This window comes from Bos indicus x Bos taurus, chromosome 2, assembly GCF_003369695.1.
Source record: "Bos indicus x Bos taurus breed Angus x Brahman F1 hybrid chromosome 2, Bos_hybrid_MaternalHap_v2.0, whole genome shotgun sequence".
NCBI lineage: Eukaryota > Metazoa > Chordata > Mammalia > Artiodactyla > Bovidae > Bos > Bos indicus x Bos taurus.
Genome location: NC_040077.1, coordinates 38772813 through 38799217, shown reverse-complemented (window position 1 = coordinate 38799217; position 26405 = coordinate 38772813). Strand labels below are relative to the sequence as shown.

Below are 26405 nucleotides of genomic sequence, written 5' to 3'. Positions count from 1 at the left end.
CGTGAAGAGTCGGACACGACTGCGCGACTTCACCTTCACTTTTCACTTTCATGCATTGGAGAAGGAAATGGCAAGCCACTCCTGTGTTCTTGCCTGGAGAATCCCAGGGACGGGGGAGCCTGGTGGGCTGCCATCTATGGGGTCACACAGAGTCGGACACGACTGAAGCGACTTAGCAGCAGCAGCAGCAACCTCTCATTATTAGAAGAAAATTGAAGCATAGGTGAGATCTAACCCTACTTGGCCACATCAGCTCAGCTCACTGTGCCTAGGTCAGTGCCTATCATACTGAAGCTGCTCCTTAAATGTTGAATAAATGAAAGGGTGTCTTCCTGAAGCAACACTCAGCTGTCACAGACTGGATATTTGGTTGAATATGTCTCCAATGTTTTCATTCTCCATGAGACTTTAGATAAACATTTCCATGGCACTTTACTACTTATATGCCACCTGGGCTTACCTAGTGGCTCAGACAGAAAACAGTCTGCCTGCAATGCAATGCAGGAGACCCTGGGTTTGAACCCTGGGTCAGGAAGATCCCCTGGAGAATGGAATGGCTACCCACTCCAGTATTTTTGCCTGGAGAATTCCATGGCCAGAGGAGCCTGATGGGCTATGGTCTGTGGGGTCACAAAGGGTAAGACATGACTGAGCAACTAACACTTACTACTTTTATCATGTTTTCATAAATAATGGTCCTAAAAGTTCCAGATTAAAAAATAAAGGTTCAGTGTAGCAAAATGGTTCCCAAGGACTACAAACTCAGTAAATATCAGATAATAGCTCCCTCAGTTAGCCCACTAGATGTGCTGTTTTCATGTCAAACATTTGAATCATAGGTCACAAGAAAGGGAATCCCTGAAAATTTAGCTCAAAAGGGACCATTGTTTCTGAAGAAGAGGTCGTGGCCACACAAGGAACCTTTGTGAGACACGATGCCACTGACGCAGCAGGATGCACAAACTAAATGTCACTGCGTGAAGGGGAAGCCAACCTGACTCTGGTTAATAGGTCAGATCCAGACATTTCTAGCCCAAGTGATGAGCTGGAAACCTCACAATTACAAGATTAGAAAGGCAACAGAAATGAAAGATGATGAACAGGAATGAACCCAAAGTTCTACTAGACCTGGAGAAAAAGAAAGAAGTCAGGAGAAAATTAGACCCTATGTGAGGCAGAGACAAAGACAGGTTTCCCGCTTGAGAGAAGAACCTTGGTTAAGCTCTACCACCATGAAAAAGAGGCTGAACAAAGCTGCTAAGGGTGACTATAGTTCATGGAAAGCATGTACCCACAGGGCCAGGAGCGCATGAACGCAGCCTCACGACCCAAGCTGCATGCTGGCCCCCAGGGAAGGCATCCAAGCTGCCAGACCTGGCTCTGTACTGGAAGTCTTGAGTTGCAGAGCAGAAGCCACTGCCCAACTCACACTGAGTGGCACAGAGAGGCCAAGGGAAGCAGGCAATCCACACTCTCCAGAACTCCACAGAAGTTTAATGATAAGAAAGACAACAAAACTGATAATCAGTGCATGAATTCTCTCCAAACAAAAAACAGAAAAGTGTTCAAAGACTTTAAAATAAAGAGTATTTGCAATCCTGAAAGAGAAATGTGATGTTCCTAAGAACAAGAAATTTTAAACAAAGGAAGAAAAGAAAAGATAGGCATGAAAAAGAATTATTTGAAAATAAAAAATTAATATTTAAAACTCAATAGAAAGAACACATTCTATACAGAACACAGACAACATTACTGAAGATATTACAAAGGAATTAAAAAATAACATAACAATGAAAAGAATTGAAAAAAGAATGCAGATATAGTAGATACATACACATATATATGTATCAGTGAATCACTTTGCTATATACCTGAAACTAACAAAATTGATTGCAAATCAATTATACTTCAGTTAAAAAATTAAACAAAAACATAATGTGATACAAAATCTGAAAGGGTGGTTAAGAAGCATGGAAGGTAAATCAAAAGATTCTGAAATGCGCCTAGCAGGAGTTTCAGAAGATTATCCAGGGAATGATGAGGAAGGTATATTCACAGAGGTCAAGCTGATAATTACCCCAAACGGAAGAAAGTCACAAAAACTGAGAACACTGCAAGTTCCCAGCAGGATAAATTTAGAAATGAATCCAAGCCTAATGAGACTGTGGTGAAGCTGTAGATCAGGAAAGACAAAAAACTCCTTAAAAGCAATCAGGAAAAAGATGGATAATTGACCAAAATTGAAATACTGGGTTTTGAAAAGATCCCCAAATGGGAAATCCTCTAGAGAGAATTACCAAGGGGGGGAAAAAAAAAAGACATAAAAAGTAGTACAAATGAAAATGGGGACATAAGCACAGCTTGTTAGAAAAGAAAAAGATGAAAATAGAATGTTTATTATCAACTTTGTGCAATAAATTTGAAAATTTCAAAACTTTACTAGCAAAAACATCATTCAATAAAGCCGGCTCAAGCAAACAAACAAACAAAAGCAGAAACCTCGAGCAGTCTTATAAAGAAACCAAAACCAAGTTTAGAAGTATTCATATCAAAAAGAACCCCAAGGCCAGGTGATTCAGATAGTGTTACAAGAATTCTACCAGAGGACAAAAAGGGGAAGAGATTCCTTAGCTCATGCTAAGAGCCTAGTAAATTCGATACCAAAACTAAAAAAGAAGATAAAAAAAAGATAGTCTGAGAGAAGAAAATTACAGGCCATTCTACCTGTAAAATGAAGTTACCCTCAACAATTCTAAAGAAAATGTCAGCAGGCCAAATCTACAAGTATATAAAAAATATAAATTATGACCATAATTTACATAATTATGTTATACTTATTATACTTATGTAAATTATGGATTTATTATAGAAATGCAAGGGTGTTTTTACATTAAAAAATCTTTAAATGTTATTCATCAAACTGACAGATTTTTAAAAATAAATAAGACCATCTCAACACTTACAGAAAAAAAATGTATCTGATACAAGATAATATGCAAGCACTTTTTTACACAAGTAAAAAAAACCAGCAAACTTGGTATAGAAGGGAGCCTTCTTAACATGAAAAATATATCCCTAGAAATAAGAAAGAGTCAAAAGAACTCCCTTTATGATCAAGAGCAAAGCAAAGATGCCTACTAGTTTAGTTTCTATTCATCATTGTATTATAGACCTTACCCAATATAGCAAAATAAGGGCTGAATATCATTCCTAATAGATAGTTACTATCTTCATGAGAAACTCAAAATAATCTATAGATAATTAGAAATTTTATAGTCTGGCAAAGTGTTTGAGTATAATAACAGCATAGAAAAATTTATTTCACACAGCTATGCATAAACCTCAAAACAATATTTTTAATAAAGTAACTATATGACAATAAAAATCATTTTACAAAGGAATAAATCTAATAAAAGATTCATAAGATCTATCTACATAAAAATATAGGACCTTATTGAAATACAAAAAACAATTTAAAATTATCTAGTGAGATAGTCTGTCAGTAAGAAAGCTCAATAGCATACAGATACCAGCTTTCCTCAAATTGATCTATATAAAAGGATGCTACCTATCGAAACTCCAAAATTAGTTATAGAATTTGACAATCTGATTCTAAAATGTGCACAGACAATTAAAGAGCCAAGAATAACCTAAAAATCTTGCCCAATCAGACATCAATATTTATTACAAAGGTAGAATAGCTGAGTCTAAGGGAAACAAGTTAATCAATGAATCAGAATTAGAAGCCTGTAAGACCCATTCATATATGGAGCTAGTGTCAAAACAGAAGTTTCATTTCAGATCCACTGGGGAAAAAGAAAGACTGTATAAAATAAATGGTACTGGGAGAACTGAGTTTCCAAAGAGAAAAAATAAAGTTGGAATCCTAACTTATACTACATAAAAAATTAATTCTAAGTGAATTAAAGACTTCAATATTAAAAAATAACACTTTAAACTTTTAGAAGAAAATATAGAAAATGCAAATTACCTACAAAAGATAAACAAGAGATCCCTCACAAACAAAATATCAAAGAACAATAGAATCAAAGTGCTAAGGAGACAAAACATCACCTTAGAATAATCCAATTACTTATAAAACTCTTTCAATAGCAGCAGTGAAATAAATATTTTTCAATAAAGACCCACCCACTCTCACTGAAAGAAACACTATGGCAAGAAGGAAAGTGAACCCAAAAGTAAAGAACAGAATATGAGAAACTGGGCAAGGCCATCACTTCACAGGCTGGTATGCTTGCTCATTACCAGCAGTTAGGAATAAAAACCTGTCTTTTTTATTTTGAAAATTGATAGAATTTTCTAAAGTAAGCAATAATAAGGAAGATGGAGTCTTAAATGGATGTTTAAAGATGTTAAGATTCGTGATATTCTGGGAGAGGATGGAGGTGTTGAAAATTTTCTAGGTTAGAAAAACAATAAAGTATGTATATTAAAACTTTAAGAGAAAATGTTCAAAGCACAGAAAATGCTTATAAACATGCAAATATGAGTTGTGCAAGAGAGTTCTTTATTCCATGAAATATAAACCTATTTTTCACTTATGTTTTAAATAACATTGCTAGCTTATATTCTACATTTCTTTCCTTTTTTTCTTACAAAAGGCTGAAACAGCCAGTTTTACTTTTTCAAAAAAGATTTTCACTCAGACTCTCTTCTGCAGAAACAAATTAGCTTTCGACAGTTTTAAAAAACCTAAAGATAATATGATGAGCTATTTACTCCTTACAAAACTTCAATGATAAAATGTTAGAGACTTTTTTTAACTTGAAAACTAACACTCACTATTTGCAATATCCTGAAGGTCCTAACCAATATTATAAGAGAAGAAAAAAATAAACTAGTTGAATAATTGGGAGTAAAGGGGCAAACTTTTATTATGTGCAGATAATATGTTTATATAAAAAATCCAAGGGAGTCTGCAAACATATAGCCAGAATAAAGGGAGTTCAGCAAGACTCTTGGATTTAAAACTTTATATAAATATCAATAGCAATAAGCAATTGAAAAATTAAAAGACCACATTAATTACAGCAAGAAAAATTTAGAAATAATTATATTTATTAATTAAAAATACAATTTAAATTTATTTATTATATAGGAATAAATCTATCAGTGCATATGTAATATACATTATATAATATATAATGTATAATCAGTGTAAATATAAAATGGATGAAGAAAATACAGAATGTTTTTGAAGTATATAAACGACTTGAATGGAAAGACACAGACCCTGTGTTTGAAGTAAGGAAAGCAAAAATCATAAAAATGTTCATTGATCTCATTTATTCTATAAAGACAATTCACTTCTTATCACAATCTAACAGAGGATATTTTTTTTAAGAATTTTCTAAATTGATTCAAAAGATCAGAGGAATAAGCAAAATGATAAGAATATAAAACTAATGTTGAGAAAGAAGAAAACAGGGCTTGTTGATAAATTAGATGTGGGAAAAGGGAGGAATACAAGATAATACAGAAATATGGTAACTCTACCCTCTTGGGCTCAATAATTAAGATGCACATAGTGAGGTCCTAGATTTCATGGCCTGCCAGAACTTCCTCACTCTAGGAAACAGATTTTTAAGACCCTCAAAGAGCCCAGAGAATATTCACTGAACATCCTGCATTGTGCAGTATCTCCTGAAAACTTCAATTTCTCCTCCAGAGTTGACAGTGTATTTGCCAGCAAAAGTAGATTCAAAGATATCCACAGGAGTAGAGGAACTTGATCTTTGTAGTAAGAAGGAGGCGAAATGGGAGAACAACAGAAAACGAAAATCCCAGGCCTTCCTACACACATATACTGCACTTGGGAAAATGACAGCTCCTCCATCTTTGCTTTTTCCCAAACAGAATGTAAATCAAAAGAGGTCACAGGTGCATTAATGAAAACTTCTTCAGGAGATGTGCTTTCCTGTTGCCTTTCTGAGCCCCATAGACACACAGAAGGAGGAAGGAAGGAAGTGATTTGCCCTGGTTTGTAAATTTAATATTCCTGCAAAGGTAATTGTATGGCTCTTGATAATTCAGCAGTTTAGACTCATCACGACATTTCATCTTCAAGGGCTATCTCAGTTCTTCAAATAGATCTTTATTCTTCCACTCACACATTCAAGGATGAAAAATTTGTCTCACTGTATTAAATTAAATTACCTTTAAAACTTGCAGCTTTGCCTCAAGCTCTGTTCTTTTGAGAATCATTGTTCCATTAAGAGTCTCTATCCTGTTTTAAGAAAAAAAAGGAGGGGGGTGGGAAATAGCATGAGTGATTCTCTCAAACAAGCACCATCCCTTACGAAGTACTACACTCTGAGCACAGACTGTCCTCAAAAAGCAACATAAATGTCACCATTCTCATGACACTTCAAGTATCTGGATGTAAGCCAAACCTTCTAACAACATTCAAAGAACGAATATGGCAAAAAAAAAAACACACCTTTTGAGAGGGTGACTAGAAGAAAAGGCCCTGGTTTATTTGTAAACTGTAGCTCATTTTATAGAAGCCACTCTAGGGCAATGATGGTTGTTCTCTACTAGAACATATTGTGTGGTCTGGCTGAACCACCTCTTTCATTTGGTGAGTATTCATTGGGCATCTACTATGAGCCAGACTCTAGACATCATGCTAAGCATGAGGAATACAGCAATTGAAAACCCGCACTAGGGCCTTTCAAAAATTGAAATCAAAAAACTACGTATTGAAATGGGAAAACCTGTTCTACCTTAAGAGTCTAGAAAATTTTACCTTTGTAAATTGCCCGAAATTTAGAACTAGAACAAATAGGATCAACACTACTGAGATATTAACTTTCAAATGACTCATCTCAAAACTTTTAAGTGTACAACTTTTAATCCTTGAATTATCAATTTAATGGTGTTCTTTTTCCCTGTACCAAATGCCTTTCTAAAAATAAAGAGACTTGTTCTATCCTGAGTGATTTATTTGTTTTGTGGGCTCAAGTTAGAAGACTTTATTTTGACTACTAAACCATCATTCTGAGTAAGATAAATATGATGTATGAGTTACAAAACTAAGCATCTTTTTAAGTATTGGTTCAAAGTCATTCTGATAAATAAGCTGTAACTCTATAAAGATGCAAGAAATTTGTCAAGGCCTGGTAAAATAATAATATTAAATGCAATCTATTGGGTATAATGCTGTTTCCAATAGCATTATACCCAAGACAATGAGATGATAGCAAGCCAACACATCAGCTTTCTCATTACGGGCTCTTGACTCTAGATGTTAGGGAGGATCCATGTGAATCTGTTTGGTACCTTCCTGTTGATCCGACCTACCCAAGCAACAGATATCTGTGGGCAGAACTGTAGGCATAGATTGGCTGCTGTCTTCAGTATTTGTACAAACTGTCTCTCATTTCCCTGACCTCTGGATTTCCACCTGCCTCCACCCACTACTCTAATTATACACCCGCGGTCTGCCCACTTAACCCACTTGGAATACAGGTTTCTGATTCTAACCACCAGCACGTTCCCTTGAACATGTTCCTACCTCATGGACTGAAATTTCTCTGGAGCTAGAGTGGTCCCCATCCTTTATCCTGAACTCATAGCAACCATAGAGTTGGACACGGGCCTCTTCCACCACCAGTCATCTTTCAAAATTACTCTCACACAACCTCCCCCACCCCGCAAAAAAAAAACATCCTTTGAAGTTTTAGACTAGAACCACAAAAGAGTGTCCAGGGAATTTTTTATTGGCAGCTTGCAAGGAACAGCTGTGGGATAGCTGGAGAAAGGATCCTGGCATCCAGAGCAGATGGTCAGATCCCAGCTCAGGCACTTACTAGGTGGTTGGTTTTAACTAAACCTCATTTCAGCCTGAGTCACTTCGTTTATAAATAGGAATAAAATCAACTTCACAAGATGACTGTAAAGAATAAATGAGATAATCAGAATAAATTATAAACTATTAAACCTAACTGGTGAGACCCTTGCTCTGCTTACTGGAGAATGCTCTGTCTTCATTTCTTACTCTACTCTTCTTAATTCACCAGCCACCAATTAATTATTCTGGCTATCTCTCTATCCCTTGAACATGCCAAGCCTACTTTGATAACTCAAACCTCTCTTTTACCTGAAATGTTCTCACCAGGAGTTCATCGAACCATCCCTTCTCATCATTTCACTCTCAGCTCAAAATTCACCTTCTCAGAAAGGACCACTTTTAACACTTAAGCTAAAAATGCAGCCCTCTCACTCAGTGTTTTATCCCATCCCTTTTTCTATTTTCTCCATAATAGTTATCATAATTTAAATATCAAAATATCTTATTTTTGCGGGCTTTTCTTACCTATCTCTTTCCATAATTAATAAAGCAATAGAAGTGTCTTTGTCTCCCCGAGCCTATCACAGAGCTGGAAATATAGTATTTGCTCAATAAATGTTATTTTAATGAATGGCTGAATTCCATCTTTGTCTTATTAGGTTCTAAGGGTGAAAACGTCAGTTGAATCTCTACTGGGGAAGCAAGCCTCCCATTAGTAAACTGGGAATAGCAGCAGGTGTCAGTGTGCATGTTGCAGGGCAGGAGGGCTGAGCAGACTGCTCTTTCAGACAGAACACTAGGAGGGAAAAACAACTGGCTGGTGGTCTAAGAAGAAAAAGCTCAGCCCTTCTGAACTTTCGTTTGCTCTAACCACAGGATTATGTCAGCCACGGAAACTGGATTCATTTCTCTCTGTCTAAAGAGAATGTGGGCCAGTTTAATTGACTGTGAATCAAAAATAAAATTTTTAAAATGCTATCCTTCCCACTCAGACATAGGGCTACTGATGCCTTCTGACTTCAGATGTTGACAACACGTTCAAGTTTGAGGAAACCTTGAGAAACAAAAGGAACTGATAGAAACGTCTGTAACCAATATCCCCAAGCTATGGTGCGCTGCCTCCCTTGTGATCCCAAACAAAAAACCTATTCATTCACTCAACAGGCATTATGAGAGACCGTAACAATTTTTTAAGCCCCATGGGAAGCAACCAGATAGTTACGTTAACAGGTTTCCTGAAGATCTGATCAGGTCAACAACTTGTTTGTGGGTAAAGCCTTCTGTGCTCACACCATTGATTTTTGCAAGGACATCACCTGGGAGATGCCAAGAAAAACGAGCGTTAAAATGGTTGGTTAAATAATCTTTCCTGACCCACATATTAAACAAAACACACAAGCCCCAAACCTTGGCAAAATAAAGGAGCTGAGGAAATTCAAAGCAACAATCACATCCTGACCTTCACCATCAAAAAAAAATTTTTTTCTTGCTATTTAAATAATTCCAAACATAAGCATAGTTCTGACTTACCAGCTTGCAGACCAGCGCAGTGTGCTGGGCTGTCCTCCTGGATTTTGCAGATCAGGGTGCACATATCTGCGGAGCAGGTATTCTGGTTTGGGAGCCTGTAAGTCTGTAAAATGAGAAAGATACATAATTACTATTAAAAAACTCAAAATCTATTTGTCAAAAAAAAATTAAGCATTATCAATTACCTTACATAACATGATGATACATAAGTACAAAGAACAATTCGGGAAGCTTTTCTGAGTATAAATTGAATATAAGGACCAATCTGACACTTCTCCCACACATTGTGTAGCTGACCCCATTCATAAAAAAACACCTCTGGGGCTTCCCTGGTGGCTCAGTGGTAAAGAACCTGCCTGCCAATGCAGGAGACACAAGTTGGATCCCTGGTCCGGTATTATCCCGCATGCCAGGGGGCAACTAAGCCCATGTGCCACAACTACTGAGCCTGTGCTCTAGGGCCTGCGAGTCGCAACTACCGAAGCCCACATGCTCTAGAGCCTGTGCTTTGCAAAAAGAGAAGCCACTGCAATGAGAAGCCCACTCACTGAGACTAGAGAGTAGTCCCCACTCTCTACAACCAGAGAAAAGCAACACAGCAACAAAGAACCAGCACAACCAAAAAGTAATGAATAAATGTTAAAAAAAAAACACATCTCTCTTAAGAAAGAAAGCAGTGTAAGACTGGTTTAAGATGTAAGACTTTCATGCCTAAGAGACTACCTACTGCTATTGTGTATTTAACAAGAAAAATTCAGTTTCTATTTCCCCAGTAGGATAAAACAGCAGTAGGCAAGAGCAGAGAGAAAAATCTCTATGTGGTTCTTCCAAGCTAAAGTACTTATTACAGGAGCGTAGGAAACATTACACATCCAGCAAGGGAGATATGCCAACATTAATTATTTTAAATCAGAGTTCTGCAAATAATGACAATCTGCCCTTCATTAATTCAAAAGTATTATAATTGACTCAATTATCTTCATTCCTGAACGCTCGTTGGTACACCTGCCCTGAATACTCACCACTTTATTAGCCACTCGACTAAAAGATAAAAAGTTATGCTTCGCCTCTTGCCTCAATTTGGCAAAAGCAACTTGGTTTTGTTTTTCCTTTCGATTTGTACCAAGAACACACCACCAGTGTTTGATGAATAGAGTGGCCCAGTGATCTATATTCTTCTTTTTCACATATTTAAGTTATGAGGTCTAGTTCCATTTAGAATCAAAATCAGCATTCTGAGTAAGTCTTCCTAATATCTGTTTCCTAAAATTAAACCACATCCCAGTACTGCTTCCTTGTGGAAAAACTAATGTCCAATGTCCATTCCTTTATATTTTAGACATACAGTTTCCAGAACCAGCAGAACCAGAAGTCAATCAATGCAAGAAACTTCTAGAAACTTGACTTTGTTAACCTTGAAGGGATTTCTATTCACTCTGAAAGGCATTTAGAGTCCCCCTATCTTAAAGGCAGATGAGACTTTTAGAGCTCATATAATCTACTTTCAAGACCCTGATGCTAGGAAAGATTGAAGGCAGGAGGAGAAGGAGATAACAGAGGATGAGATGGTTGGATGGTGTCACTGACTCGATGGACATGAGTTTGAGCAAGCTCCAGGAGTTGGTGATGGACAGGGAAGCCCGGCATGCTGCAGTCTATGGAGTCGCAAAGAGTCGTACATGACTGGCAAACTGAACTGAACTGAACTGAACTGAATTTACTTTCCATCAATATCACAGATTCCTTTAACAGATTTTTTTTTTTTTTTTTTTTGGCTAGGGAATCTTCTTGCCACTGCCCAGGCCCTTCCAGAAATGAAGCATGGTCTGGTTCACACAACACATGGACCAAAGCCATGAGAGACCTTCCTTTGGGAAACCACTGTTACAATGATTCTCATTAGCAGTGAGAATTTATGCTCCATGTCCAGGAAGCAAAGTAAGTACCGTGAAGGGGAAACGTTAATTGATGTAGCATGCACTTGCGTATATGTTTGCCACAGGTGTAAAATTTGTGGTTAGAGATAGGCAGAGGTCCCAAAGCTTTGGAAAGAACTAATCAGTTGGATATTTTTCTTTTGCTCAGTCATTTCCTAGAGACACAAAAGTGCACTACTTTCTCATGCCTTCATTCTAACACTTGTCATTTGCTTACCTTCTACTGAAATCAGGCACATTACTAAGTACTTCACATATGTTATCTCATTTAAAATGCCTAAGAACCTACTAAAGTAGCACTGAAAGAATACAAATTCAGTTGTAAATGAATCTAAGGTCTGTGTTCTGGTCTTGCTACATTACTCTCCATATCAGCAAAACACTAACATCCATGGAAACCAGAGGAGGTCGACTTGTTCTCTCCCAGCATGCCCTGTGCCCCACTGACCAAGACCCAAACACGTGTTAATGAATGGAGGCTCAATAAGGGTATATGAGTTTCTACTTGGCCTTTAAAATGTTCTCAGAGCATGCCCCCTATTTGACAATCGCTATAAACCTTGTGAGTACTAGGAAATAGGTAATGCATAGAGCTAGTAATGGAAAGCATACACCCATAGGGAATTTGCGGAGGAATGGACCCTTGCATCACTAAAATAATACGCTACAGTCCAGAGGTGAAGCCATCATTCACGTGAATCCACAAAGGTTCAGGCCGCTATAACCTGCTGTCTACTAATGAAAGTTTTGATTCTTGCTCCATGTAGTGTTTATGGTATGAAGGAGAAATGTGGGAGAAGCAGTGGTATGTCTATAGAAAGATGAGAAGAGATTCTCCTTGGTCACATTAAGTAAGGATAAATGAGTAGTCTCTGCTCCTGTTTTCAGTAGCAATCACTGCACATCCTTGGGCATAATTCTCATTTGAAAAGAAGTGGTCACAAAAAGCACAGTGTCTCTACAATACAGAATAGGGAGTGTTTCATGTGAATGAGTAATAAGAGAAAGTACTATGCTTCTAAAGCCCAATGAAAGAAAGAGATTTCACCAAATTCAAAAGTAGAATTCAGAAAGGAGAAGGTCTCTTCTTTTCTCTGAGAGCCTTCTCCCTGCTCATTGCAGCTAAAGTTCCATTTTGTTTATTCTTAAAATGCATCTTACAGAGCAGCCTCTTGTTCCTAATCTTAAAACACACTGAGTTTCCAATTGTTGTGCTGATAATTAGTCACCAAAGTTTTCTGAAGCCAGCACCAAAGTTAAGATATAAAAACTGATATTTTGTATGAGGATATGATTATGCAGACTGCTTCTAAAAGAAATGCAAAAGTATACTGGAAAAAGAAGACAGTAATACTTAAACTACTCTGTTGTGCTTAATTAGACAAGACTTTGTTTGACCTAATGCATCATATTTACAAATATAGCCGTGAAAAAGCAGACAGCAAATAAGAAATTAAATTCTTAGGCTTTTAAATAGAAATCCATAAAGACTTAAAATTTCCTACAGCATGAGGCAATACATGCATAGAGCCAAATATTAAGTATTTTCAAATAATAGTTATAAAATGTTATCACTAAGGAAAAGAGTACAAACTTCTCATAGAGTCCAATATGAAAACTTTAGTATTTTCAAATGTAATAGTAACTATAAATGAATACAGTCCATATACACAAATATATTTCCTTCAACTATCTCTGAATACTGAAGTGTAGGCAAAATCTGATGCACACTATAAGAAATTATTAGGCAAAACCCATCACTAATGCAAATATATAAGATTCACTTATAAAGAGTACGTCATTCTCTTATTTATGAGCTGACTGATAGCAAGAATTTCTGATCAGTCTCAGACCGACAAGAATAATAAAGCAAAGAGAAACAAGAAGTTGAGTAAATCTCAGGGTGATTATTTTATCTGCTTGAATGTTTTCTTTCCTTGATGGTACCCAACAAACCGAAAAACTACCAAAAACAGCCACACATAGAACACAAGTCACAGCCTCTATCAATCCCTAAGCTCGACTTCATTCTTTCTTTGTAAATATCATGACATTGCCGGTGCCACTTTTCTTAATTAAAAGTCTGGAAAATTTGAAAACTGCCCACCTGAATTTCAAATCCAAATGTTCCATTATCTTGTTTTTCCACAATAACAAGCTTTCTGTAAAAAAAAAAAAAAAAAGCTAGGAATGAAGATAAAGTGTCACATTTGGCACATATCTATCATTAAAAATAACTGTCAATAAAAAATAGCTGACGTTTGTATAAATTGTAGTATGTATGACTCTGTGTGTGTGTGTGTGTGTGTGTGTGTGTGTGTGTGTGTGATATCAACATCCTGGAAAGCTGTGTTCCTAAACATCTTGGTGAGACACCAAAAAATAAATGAAATTCTTTACCTTTGAGACCAGGAAAAGTCACCTACAGAACTTGACCTTGTCAGAGCAAGCTGAAAAATAAAAGTACACAGTTACTGAAAGATCCTTAAGACACAACTGTAAAATGTTCTAAATCACAAAGGACTCTTCTTTGGCCCCACTCCTGGGAAATTGTTACAGAAAGGCAGTAATTTCCATTCTCTAGTGATAGCAAAGGACAGCTGGGAAAGGAACCATTCAGGTATTCCATTTGAAAGATTAAAACAGGCTTCGATAATAACACCCTATGGCAAAAGAGTTAATGTAATGTTGCAAAATTCCAAAGCTTCCAAAAAGAACTTCATATCTAATCTGTATCTAAAATAGCCTCTGAAAGTTTAACCGCAGCAGTTTATAATCACACTGAAATCCAAAGGAAAAATAACACCCATAGAATGACATATAAAACCAAATAGTTGATAGTTTGGGGAGATGCTGATGAAATGACTGTTTATTGTAATAGTTCAATATGTTGCTGTTTTTAGAAGGATAAAATCATCTAATAACTAGAAGCATAATTTGGGTAAAATGAGGGACTCAAAATCTCAATTATTATGATTTATTTTTGCAATCATTTTAAAAGAGTACAGTAAGATTTCTATCCAAGAAAGGAAAGGAACTTCAGAATGGTATAAACATTGTAAATGGCATAAACTTTTGCTTCCCTGGTAGCTCAGACAGTAAAGAATCTGCCTGCAATGTGGGAGACCTGGGTTTGATCCCTGGGTCAGGAAGATCCCCTGGAGATGAGAATGGCTACCCACTCTGGTACTCTTGCCTGGAGAATCCCGTTGACAGATGAGCCTGGCAGGCTATAGTCCATGGGGTCGCAAAGAGTCAGACAGGACTGAGCAACTAACACTTTCACTTTACTCCTCTGCATGTTTTGGGAAGAGATCATTTAAAGATAAGCTTCCGGGATACAGTCTATCATTATAAATAAAGGAAAAGTTGCCGAAAGGTATCATCTTTTTTTTAAGGTAATTATAGTGAGTTTTGTGTGTTTTGTGTTGGTTCTTTGCTTAGGCATTAACAAATGTTAATCAGCTCTTTCTCAAGTGTTGGTCCAGGGTTCCAAAACAGAAGTTCGTGCTACTGGTTAGTCCAAGGTGTTTATTTAAGTGGCAACCTATTATGTTTCTTATATATCAGTGACTACAGAAAATATCAGGAGATAATGCAGGAGTCCAAACAAATAAAGGTAAAATAGAAGCTAACAGCCAAATTGAGAAAAGTGTGCAGAAGAAATTAATGCACAAATGAAATCTTCATTAAGGCATTTGTTAGAGAAGCTACATCACTGTAAGGAATTTGAATTACCAAGTATAAAATGCCAGCATTCTCACAAATTTTCTTGAATGGTTCAGTGTTCAGAATTTGGCCACTAGTCAGTATTGTTAACCCCGTGAAAAAACTGACATCTTCCTACAATAATAATAAATTTATTATACTTTCCTCTTTTATTAGTTCTGGACTGAAATCATTTATATCATCTTGAAGACTACAACAAGAGAAGGCTCAGAACCGGGGCGGGGGAAGGGGGGGAAACATTTCTCTATATTTGCTTAAAAAAAAAACCCTAGTGGTGAGAAAGATTGAAGGCAAAAGGAAAAGAGGGCAGCAGAGGATGATACGGTTATATAGCAACACTGATTCAATGGACATGAATCGGAGCAAACTCCAGGAGATAGTGAAGGACAGGAAGCCTGGCGTGCTGCATCCATGGGGTCACAAAGAATCAGACACGACAGCGAGTGAACAACAATCTATTTTTAATTTATAAGGACTAACTGTGGAAGGCCTATTATAGTTTGTATGGTTTGTTTCAGCCTGATTTTGTCCTGATAAGTACCATTAACAAGGGTGGGGACCATTCAGCTATGCAGTGGGCTGCCTTCTCGTGGAAGAGAACAATAAACTTGATATGCCCAAGCATTCTCAACCTCTCAACTATACTGTACTCATATTTTCTTAATTTATTTTCATTATCTCCATTTGCTTGGCTTTTATCCTTATTTCAGATGTAAAGTACTTAGGTAGGTCATATCATGCTATCTGTAAATCATAATGTGTTTATATTTAAAAACATTATTCTTGCTATCAATACTCATCAGATTATGTCTCATATTTATATATGTGGAAGCATATATGTATACTTATATGAAGGGCAGATGGGATTAAATACCTCACTTCTGTTCAGCATTACTTGTAGCCTTTGGGCCTTTTAGGGGATGTATTCATTTTATTTCTACCCCAACACCTAGCACAGGGTTTGGAATAGAATGCAACCATATAAACAGCTAAACAGAAAAACAGAAGTAAACCACTAGATAACAATACAATCAAGTAAGTGGTAGTGGGAGATGCAAAGTTTTATAAAAGAGTCTTCAACTCTGTCCATTAAATTAAATATTCATAGGAAAAGCTCAAGGGTAGACTTTTAAAAATATAAAATAAAATTTAAAATGGAAGAAAACAAACAAGGATTAAAAAAAAAAAAAAACCACCTTAATTCTAAAACAGCAAGAACCATAGCAAAAGAACTAATAGAAAACAAAGTCAGTCAAACTCTAGCTAATTGACCTGATTAACATGGAAATATCTGCCTAGAATAATATGATATGCAGAGCAGATACTCAGCTCTTGCGGACTGACTTGGGTCATCAGTGAAACAAAGAAAAAAGTCAGACTAAATCAAATTATGAATTAGTTCCCACTCTGGATCAGCAATGAGCCTGTCATAGGCACTTAACATTAAATACACAACTGCTAAATGAATGAATAGTTCATTTTCATTCATTTAGCAGGAATTAATGAATTCTTAAAGTTTTGAGACTTTTTCCTCACCAATTTTAAATACACCTTTGCTAAGCAAATAATCATAGCATTGATGAGAATCTCAAGATTTCATCTCATCCTCCATTAACCTGCCTTCTAAATCAAAAAAATCTTTCTAGATAGATTCAAATACAAAATTAAGTCCACAAGACAAATCCAAGACCTCTGTAGAAAAGGAAATTTCCCCACCTCTCTTGGGCTAACCTTTCTACTCTAGCTAATTAGATTAAAATGGAAATTTCTACCTAGCACAGCATGAGATGCAGAGCAGAAACTCAGTTCTTGTGGACTGACTTGGGTTCAGTGAGAAAAAGAAAAAACTCAAACTAAATCAAATTATAAATTAGTTTCCACTCTGGATCAGCAATGAGCCTGTCATAGGCACCTAACATTTAAATTAAAACCATCAAATTCTCTGACACATGCCACATCCAGACACAGTACCTACTTGTTTTTGATCTGAACTCTCAGACTCAGGCAATGTGGAATGTTCTTAGGGTTCAACCAAAAGAATGTTCTTAGGGTTCAACCAAACTATCTGTCTAAGTGAAAAGAAGTATGTCTGAAGTCTTATCAAAGATTTTACATTTTAGAACAAGTTTTGTCTGCAGCCCTCTCCCTGGAGTGAGCAGCCTTCTTTTAGAATCTGACCAGTGGAGTCTCTGCTCCCTAGACTGCCCTCCCAACCCGAGTCTTTTCTCGGGGCTGGAGGGATGACACCAAAACTCTTGAATGAGGAACTGGTATGCAACAAACAGCATATGCTGGCAACAGCTGTCTTTTATTACACATTATCTAATATGAGAAATCTAGGTTTAGCAATTTGGCAGGGCTGCAAACTACACATTCAATTATGTCTCCTGAGAAGACAAAGCTCCTTAACCCCTTGCTAACTTCTGATCCCTGGGGTGGGAAGATCCTCTGGAGAAGGGAATGGCTACCCACTCCAGTATTCTTGCCTGGAGAATTTCATGGACAGAGGAGCCTGGTGGGCTACAGTCCATGGGGTCACAAATAGTCGGACATGACTGAGCAACTAACGCTTTCACTTTTTTTCAGCTTCTAATATAAAGATGCCTGGGGTTTGGGCTGAGGATCCCACTCTTGGGTTTTTAGTCAGGTGATTTAAAAGCTTACCAAAAAATGTAACGTAGTTTTTGCTGCTATGAGATGATTCACAAGGTCCCTCTTTAGTGGGAAACAAATACCAAATATTTCAACAGTCAGTTTGCAAAAAATAGGAATACTCTGTAGCAGAGCCAGATATTCAGCCCTGTAGAGGAGCTTGTAGGTTCATACTGTAGATACTTCTGCTGCTAAGTAACAGCCTGCTACTTCCTCTCCCCACTGTGTACTCATTTCCTGAAAGTGTCATGAGTGGGGGAAGGGGCAGATACCTATTCACAGATGAGATATTTTTGTTGTTTGTTTCAAAAGTCCACAAATTATGTGTTCTGCTCCCTTTCCAGTACCCTACCTCATTCTCCCAATTCTTCCATGAATACAGGTTTTTCCCCTTTTCGAGTCAGGAAGCTTAGAATAACATGGCTCTGCAGAAATATTTTAAGACTAACAAAATAATGGAGCTGAACTCAATTTCTTAACTGTAAGTGCTCTTGCGGAATGTAAATACTGTACAACTTTGCAGCTTCTCAAGAAAATCTTATTGTGGGCTCATGAATCTCTTTCAAGAAAAATTTTTGGATATATTCTCTAAGCGCACTACAATATGGATTAGAGAATACTTATCAAATTCTTTTGTGATGAAGTTAACAGTTTTCTACTAAAAGTATTCATTAAATGATCAAAATATCTTGTTGTCATCAAGAACACTTAGGAATTTTGGTGACAGATGAGTGTGTGGCCAGAAATAAAATAAAAGCTCCTGAAGGGCAGAACCCATCTCAAAAATACATACAAAGTCAGCACAATATTCTATATCTGACTTATAACTGAAATCACCCTTCCAGAAGTTGTCCATTTAGTAATAATTTGATAACCAAAGAAAAGCAAACAAAGAGAAGCAGTTTGTGGTTCCACGAATGCAGATTCAGTCTTCCCCTCTGTTTGTCAGTTTTTCTCTATAGCATTCGGTGAAAACTGCTTTCCAAGGGTGACCTACTGCCCTTGAGGAAATGGGTGTAAGGCCTATGGCTACTCTCAGTATCACAACATTCATCAAGATAACCTTACTTCATACCATCTCCTTCCTACAGCATTTTCCATTGCAGGGATTTTTTTTCCCTAAAACTGTGTTCAAAAGTAGGAGACCGCACTGGGAGTATGTCACCTCCTACAAATACAGGTATTGAGATAATATAAACACAGAGAAATCTATTTTTAAATAATGTTGAGTGCAAACACCCCAATGATTCTGAAGATTAATCTGAAACTACGGGCTAACCAGATACAGCTTTGCAGAAACCAGAGCCAACGATAACAAGAAGTATCAATTGTTGACGTCAGCACTGAAAGGGTTGAAAATAACAGTGGGCAGAAAACACCTGCTGTGGGATTGCTTCACAGGGCTCTCGTTGCCTGCAATGCAGTCAGTGCCAAATGAAGAGTTATTCTCTAAAGACCAGTTAAAGGAAATGAACATCCATTTGGAAAATTCTAAACGGTTGGAATAAACTTGCATCAAGTCTCATTGATGATAATTGTACAGAATTAAATATATCATATACAAATGCTTTGTTTTGCTTTTTATTTTCCTTAAGTAAATTTCACAATGGTAACAAAAAGCCATCTAAATAGGAGGAGTCTCACCACAGGAAAGAATAAGAGGAAAGGGAGAAGAAAGGACCTACAAAAGATGTGAACATATAAATAAAATAATTGGTGAGGAAGTGTGTGTGTATGTGTACATAGATATTCAGATTACACACACACACACACCACATCTGTATCTCATATACCTAAATCATTCTCATCTTCTCCCATAACCTCCCTGATTGCTTCTTTGCAGTTCATGCTTTCTTTACTCAGACTTAAAACCAAATGTGGCTCCCTCTTCTTCACTGCTTTTCACAGCCAAGTCTTTGTGTCTCTTCTCCATTCCTTCAGTTCCTCTTTCTCCAACTACTGCAAAAATTGCTCCCGCACCACTAGTCTCTACCCACTTACCAACAAGCAAGTTTCCACAGTAAGGTTCTGGACTGAACCTTAGACTGAAAACCTTGTATTCAGTCATGCTCAGTTGGTTCCCTGTGTGCTGGTCAGATTACTACTTCCTCGGGGTAAGTGTCCAAGTCTTATGAAAAGCAGCCCAGCTCTGAAGTCTCCCCTCCTCTCCCACACAGACACTTATCGGGTCCACCTAACACAGTGATGTACTGTTACTTAAACTGCCCTAAGGGCCCCAAGATCTGTACCTCAGCATTTTAATTATTCCTTTGCTCTGGAATACCCATCAATATCCAGTATATCTATCCTTGAAGGTTGTATTCAGACATGTACTTGGGTTAGAGCATGTATGTTACTTTATATTGTATAACACCTACTTGTTCTGTCTACTCAATCGTAAACCCTATAAGGCCAGGAAATTTTCCATCTCATCTTTATACACCCAACACTGCTATACACCTGAAAAGTGAATAAAGGTTTTGGTACTTCCCACAGGGGCTTTATTTTCAGACAGTAACTCGATAGGAATGTTTTTTATTAAACTTAATGTCATAAAGGCACTTTGGAATTGAAAAAGATCAATCATCCAAACCAGAACAAATTATTCCCTTATCTCTTTTGAAACATACCAAAGAATCAGCTATGTGCATCCCTGAAAAAAGATCATGACTCTTCCACTATGCTATAACTCTGTAATCCTGAAATTAGAAGGCTTAAGAGGAACATACAATGTGCATGCAAGATTTAAGGGAAAACTTCATGCTTTAAAAAAATTCTAAATATTTTTGTATTCAGATGTGTACGTGGAGCATTATAGCAAGCTAACTAACCAAAATCTAAAGAGATTTTTTGGTTTAATTCTTTTTTACAAGTTGGAAATTGAAAAAAACTTGCAATAAATCCAGTTGGACATGGATTTTCCCAAATGAGTTTTCCTCTCTAGGGAAATACTTTGCAATCACAATTAAAATAATAACATAATTACTGAGTTATTTAGCACATACTACATATCAGTCATTCTATTAAACACTGTGCATTTCTTCACTTACACCACAGAAGAGCTCCACAGGATGGTTCTATTACTATCTTCATTTCAGAAAAAAAGCAAACTGAACCTTAGAGAAGAAAATGACTTACTCAAGGTTCCACAGCTACTAAGTGGCAGATCTTGCACTCATTTATCCAATAAAAGTCTTAATTCCCAATAGTGTGAGGTACATGCCAGTGCTCAGAACTAAAGATAATTTTGTCAACAAAACTTACACTAAAAAATAATGTATTCGCCTTGGATTATGAATTGACATGACTATTAGAGACTGGGAGAGAGTCTGGGAGGGAAGGACTCAATGGGAGACATACAAGAAAAAGGAACAATAATTCTCAAACTGGTTGTGCCTACAATACACACCATCTTCAAGTTGATATGCTTAATGATTTTTAATTCATCAGAATACCTCTTGTAGTGAGAAAATAATCTTCTTTCAGGTTTTGCTTAAAAATGTTTTCTTATGGTCTTAAATCTTAAGACTTAATGACTAGAGTGTGAGTTCTCTGGGCTCCTTGCCTCTCTCTTTACCCATACTCTGAGCCACTAATTTCAAAGGATCTGAAATAACATTTTTAACATGCAGTCAGACAAACATATCACTCTGCTCTCAAGAGAACAAGAACACTGTAAAAGGTAAAAAATAGCACTCATACCTGCTTTCTTCCCCGAGGCAAAGTAGCCACAGTATCTGCCAGCATTTGAAGCCTTCTATTATCATCATCCACGGTAAAACTGCCTGTGAGTGTGGAGTAAGAGCTATGCCCTGGACCAGCGCAGTACTCCATGAAATTGCCATTGCTGTTCTGTTTCCTGAGCTTTTGTAAAGACATTGTGAGTAAAGATAACTCCAGCTAGCACATGGTTGAGTGGCCTTGCAGGGTGGGGGAAGCTAAAAGTATAACCCTCTGACAAGTAATCAAAAGTAGCAAAGCAGAAAGAGCCCATGTGACTTCTGTGGTTTGAGGTTACTTGTTACACAAACACTATTTTGCAGTTCACTCCCATTTCTCAGTGTTTTTTTCTTTAGGCCCCTGAGAGAAGGCTAGTTTTTAGCATTAAAATAAATAGATTTATTTTTTTTTTCTCTCCAAACAGCCAGAACTCTTACGCTTTCACGTTCTATGGCAAGTTGTGTTCAAAACATCGTCTACCTTTTTTGTAAAAGAAAAAAAAAATTTCCCCCAATTCTGTTTGACATCCACTCTCCTACTTAACATGGTCCAGTGTAGTGTAAAGGTCAGGATGTGCGGATACTGATTCCTCATGGGTATAAGCAAGACCTACAGGGTCCAGTCACAATGTCCTCTCACGAAGTCCTTGTAATGTACTTTCGCCAAAGTACATCTTAGCTCATTAATGTTCATGAAAAAACATTATATCTGCCACTTGGGCTGTGACCATTCAGCATTCCTCTGGTTGTACTTCCACTAGTTCATCCTCACTAAAATTATCCATCATGTCTACAAAAAGCAATGGGAGGGGAAGCACATTTAGAGCACAAAGTTGGCCATGTCTTAAACTAGACTTAGTTACAACATCAGCAAGTGGTCCAAGGGAGGAATGGAGAGGGCATAAAAGTAACAGGCAAACCAAACACGCACAAGAACATTTCCATTTGGTCCCTGCCAATGCATATGCACCAAGGGCAACAACGTGAATTACTCTCTTTCACTGATGCTTTTATTGGTGGAAGTTGGAGAAATGCAGTTTTAAGGAAATTAGTTTCAGAGGAGGAGCAGGAGACATAAATAGAAGAAAGATTCAAAATAAAATCAAAATGAGAAGTTTTGTATAGTATAAAAAGTGAATTGTCATTTTCAAAATCATTGGGAAGTTCAATAGTAGAATATTAAAGAGTCAAAAGTCTTTAAAATGGAAGTCAAAGCAAATTCAGCTCAAGCAAAATCTGCCAAATGTAAATCATAAAATCTTCAGAGTTAATGGTGCTGAAGAGATGGAGTCACCTCGGAAATTTTTAAAACCCTATCACAGCATGACTCATTACGATTGGAACTAGATAATGACATGAACAAAATGATGTCTCCAAAGACCTGAATGAATGAAGGAAAGTCATTCAGTCATGTCTGACTCTTTGCTTCCCTATGGACTGTAGCCTGCCAGGCTCTTCTGTCCATGGGGATTTTCCAAGTCAGAATACTGGAGTGGGTAGCCATTCCTTTCTCCAGGGGATCTTCCTAATCCAGGAATCGAACCCAAGTCTCCCACATTGCAGGCGATTCTTTACGGTCTGAGCCACCAGGGAAGCCCTATAAAGATCTAAATCAGGGATGACAAACACATATGCCTTCAAGCTTCAGTTGGATAACATAATATAAATGTGTAATACAAAAGGGAGTGGTAGAGACTTTGGCAACTAATGAATATGGTCAGTTATAAAGACATTTATGGGGTGTGTGTGTGTGAGAGAGAGAGAGAGAGAAGAGAGAGAGATTGAGTTTTAAAGTATCTCCAGGTTACTATAAGGTACATGAAGTAAATTAACACTATTACTTGAGGACAGCAGTCCACCCGTCTTCTGGGAATTTTATAAAATTAGGTAAATATTTTAATATTTCAAGATACCAAATATAAATGACATGTTTGTCTGATATAAGGACACTAAGCCAACCAACAATCAGGTTTTACAGACAGATGTTAAAATTGAATCAAGTTGTGTGATACTAATCTTAAGCTAGTATAAATTATAGAAATCCATTGAAAGAATAGATTCTAGAGAAATATATTAAATTCAGAAATTGGAAAATAAAAATTTTACTAGATTTATGAAATGTGTTTAACTAGTAGAATATTTTAGATCATGAGATCCATGGCTGTAAAATCAGAGTCAAGGGCAAATTTGACATTCAGCCAGTACATACCAGTATGGTCACCCTTGTTAATTACATGTGAGAGGGTAACAGGCAGGAAGGCCAGGGGTCTCCAAATGGAGGAAATAAGACTGCAAGTGTCAGACATTTTTATCTCTCTTAAGCGGCAGGAGGAAACAAACTAGCAATATTTTTTTCCTTCTCTATACAAATTTAAAAGGAGGTTTCTCTTAAAATACTGTGTTGCCATAATGACACCTGGTTTCACCTGAAGTTAACCAATGCATTTCTCTTATGGAAATGTCTGTCTTAAGCTATGCTAATGTACTATGCATTTACCCCCAGACTCTGTCTTCAAGTCGGTTCTGCCTCTTGGCTCAGAACCTACTTGACAAACCAGTATGTTATACTCAGATATTGTTCCCCTAATCTATGTAAATGAAACTATTTGTATGGTGGTCTGCCCTTCTTCAAGATTCAAGTTAATCATTTTATGGCCCAGGATAAACCATTTGGTGCCAAGATTATCCCAAAATGCATCTTATGGGTGAGGGGCCTGGTGCCATTCTGAATTTTAAGACATTCCTTTCTTTCATTAACAGACTGCTAGTGACTATATAACATCCAGCTGAAGACTAGCAGAGGGGTACCTTCTGCCCTCTTCTGATGCCTATGTCAGAAGCTTTCTCTATCTCCTTTATACTTTAATAAAACTTTATTACACAAAAGCTCTGAGCGATCAAGCCTCGTCTCTGGCCCCAGATTGAATTCATCTCCTCCGGGAGCCAAGAATCCTGGTGTCTTTTCGTGATTCAGCAACAACCTTTCACATGTTTATGACTTTGTCTATTTTGATCAAAATAGATCAGTTCCCTGTTCTGATTATCAGGACATGTATCACACTAATTAGTAAATATTTTAATAACTTCATTTTTCAGTCTCTCAGTTGTGTCGAATTCTTTGTGACCCCATGGACTGCTGCATGTCAGGCTTCCCTGTCCTTCACAATCTCCCTGAGTTTGCTCAAACTCATGTCTACGGAGTCGATGATGCCATCCAACTATCTCATCTTCTGTTGCCCTCTTATCCTCCAGCCCTCAATCTTTCCCAGTATCAGGGTCTCTTCCAATGAGTAGGCTCTTCATATCAGATGGCCAAAGTATTGGAGTTTCAGCTTCAGCATCAATCCTTCCAGTAAATATTCAGGATTGATTTCCATTAAGATTGACTGGTTTGATCTCCTTGCTGTCCAAGGGACTCTCAAGAGTCTTCTCCAGCACCACAGTTAGAAATTTTTTATTTTAATAACTACCCTGATCAAAAGCATCCTTTGTGATAAATGTGGGCGGAAACTAATGTTTCCATACAAATGTGATTTCAACCTTCAAATCTTGATTTACAAAGATTTTCTACTATTTACTTCATTTTCTATAAAATTGCCACTAAGATAATTATAATACCCTGAAACCATCTTCCCCTTCATCATCCCCTTTATTTCAAAATAAAATGAAACCAGATCAAGTTATCTACCTACTCAGAAAAATTCAGGAGTACCTCATTGTCTATAAAACAAATAAAAGATTCCAAGTTCTTATCTAACTTCATCTCTGAAATGTCATATACTTTTTAAGATACATCAGTAGTTTATGGATGGCAGGTCTTACACCTCTGAAGCAAGGTCCTGGAGTGACACTGTGTGCTGCCGACAGAAGGCAAGACACGGTGACTGCCTTCATTCTCATATCACTTTTTCAGATCATTCTTTTAAGATTTAATATTTTACAGTTAGATTATAAAGCTAATTGTACACGAGTCTGTTTCTACACTAATTTCCTCTAACCACCTCATGTTCTATATCTAACATTCTCATATCACTTTTTTCAGATCATTCTTTTAAGACTTAACATTTTACAGTTAGATTATAAAGGTAATTTAACTTATATGCAGAGTACATCATGAGAAATGCTGGGCTGGAGGAAGCACAACCTGGAATCCAGATTGCTGGGAGAAATATCAATAACCTCAGATATGCAGATGACACCACCCTTATGGAAGAAAGTGAAGAAGAACTAAAGAGCTTCTTCATGAAAGTGAAAGAGGAGAGTAAAAAAGTTGGCTTAAAGCTCAACATTCAGAAAACTACGACCATGGCATCCGGTCCCATCCCTTCATGGCAAATCAATGGGGAAACAGTGGAAACAGTTTATAAAGTCAATGCTGACTTTATTTTTCTGGGCTCCAAAATCACTGCAGATGGTGATTGCAGCCATGAAATTAAAAGATGCGTACTTCTGGAAAGGAAAGTAATGAGCAACCTAGATAGCATATTCAAAAGCAGAGACATTACTTTGTCAACAAAGGTCCATCTAGTCAAGGCTATGGTTTTTCCAGTGGTCATGTATGGATGTAAGAGTTGGACTATAAAGAAAGCTGAGCACAGAAGAACTGATGCTTTTGAACTGTGGTGTTGGAGAAGACTCTTGAGAGTCCCTTGGACTGCAAGGAGATCCAACCAGTCCATTCTAAAGGAGGTCAGTCCTGGGTGTTCATTGGAAGAGTTGATGCTGAAGCTGAAACTCCAATACTTTGGTCACCTCATGCGAAGAGCTGACTCATTGGAAAAGACCCTGATGCTGGGAAAGATTGAGGGCAGGAGGAGAAGGGGATGACAGAGGATGAGATGGCTGGATGGCATCACCGACTCAAAGGACATGGGTTTGAGTGAACTCCGGGTGTTGGTGATGGACAGGGAGGCCTGGTGTGCTGCAGTTCATGGGGTCACAGAGTCAGACACAACTGAACGACTGAACTGAACTGAACTGATAAAGCTAATTGTACACAAGTCTGTTTCTACACTGTCTAATTTC

General features: G+C 37.3%; 1 protein-coding gene across 3 annotated transcripts in view; it reads right to left on the bottom strand.

Moving 5' to 3' along the window:
- The window catches only part of CYTIP (cytohesin 1 interacting protein), an 83263-nt gene that overhangs the window by 9464 nt on the left and 47394 nt on the right, over positions 1–26405 (bottom strand). For 2 of the 3 annotated variants that reach the window (XM_027560270.1, XM_027560277.1), the window contains exons 4-8: positions 13681–13730; positions 13388–13442; positions 9344–9446; positions 9036–9129; positions 6178–6247 (exon numbers count right to left, since the gene is read on the bottom strand). In XM_027560270.1, the coding sequence (XP_027416071.1) occupies positions 6178–6247; positions 9036–9129; positions 9344–9446; positions 13388–13442; positions 13681–13730 (372 nt within the window). Of the gene's footprint in view, positions 1–6177; positions 6248–9035; positions 9130–9343; positions 9447–13387; positions 13443–13680; positions 13731–21363; positions 21623–26405 lie in introns of those variants that run through there. The other variant, XM_027560263.1, reaches the window with a different exon arrangement.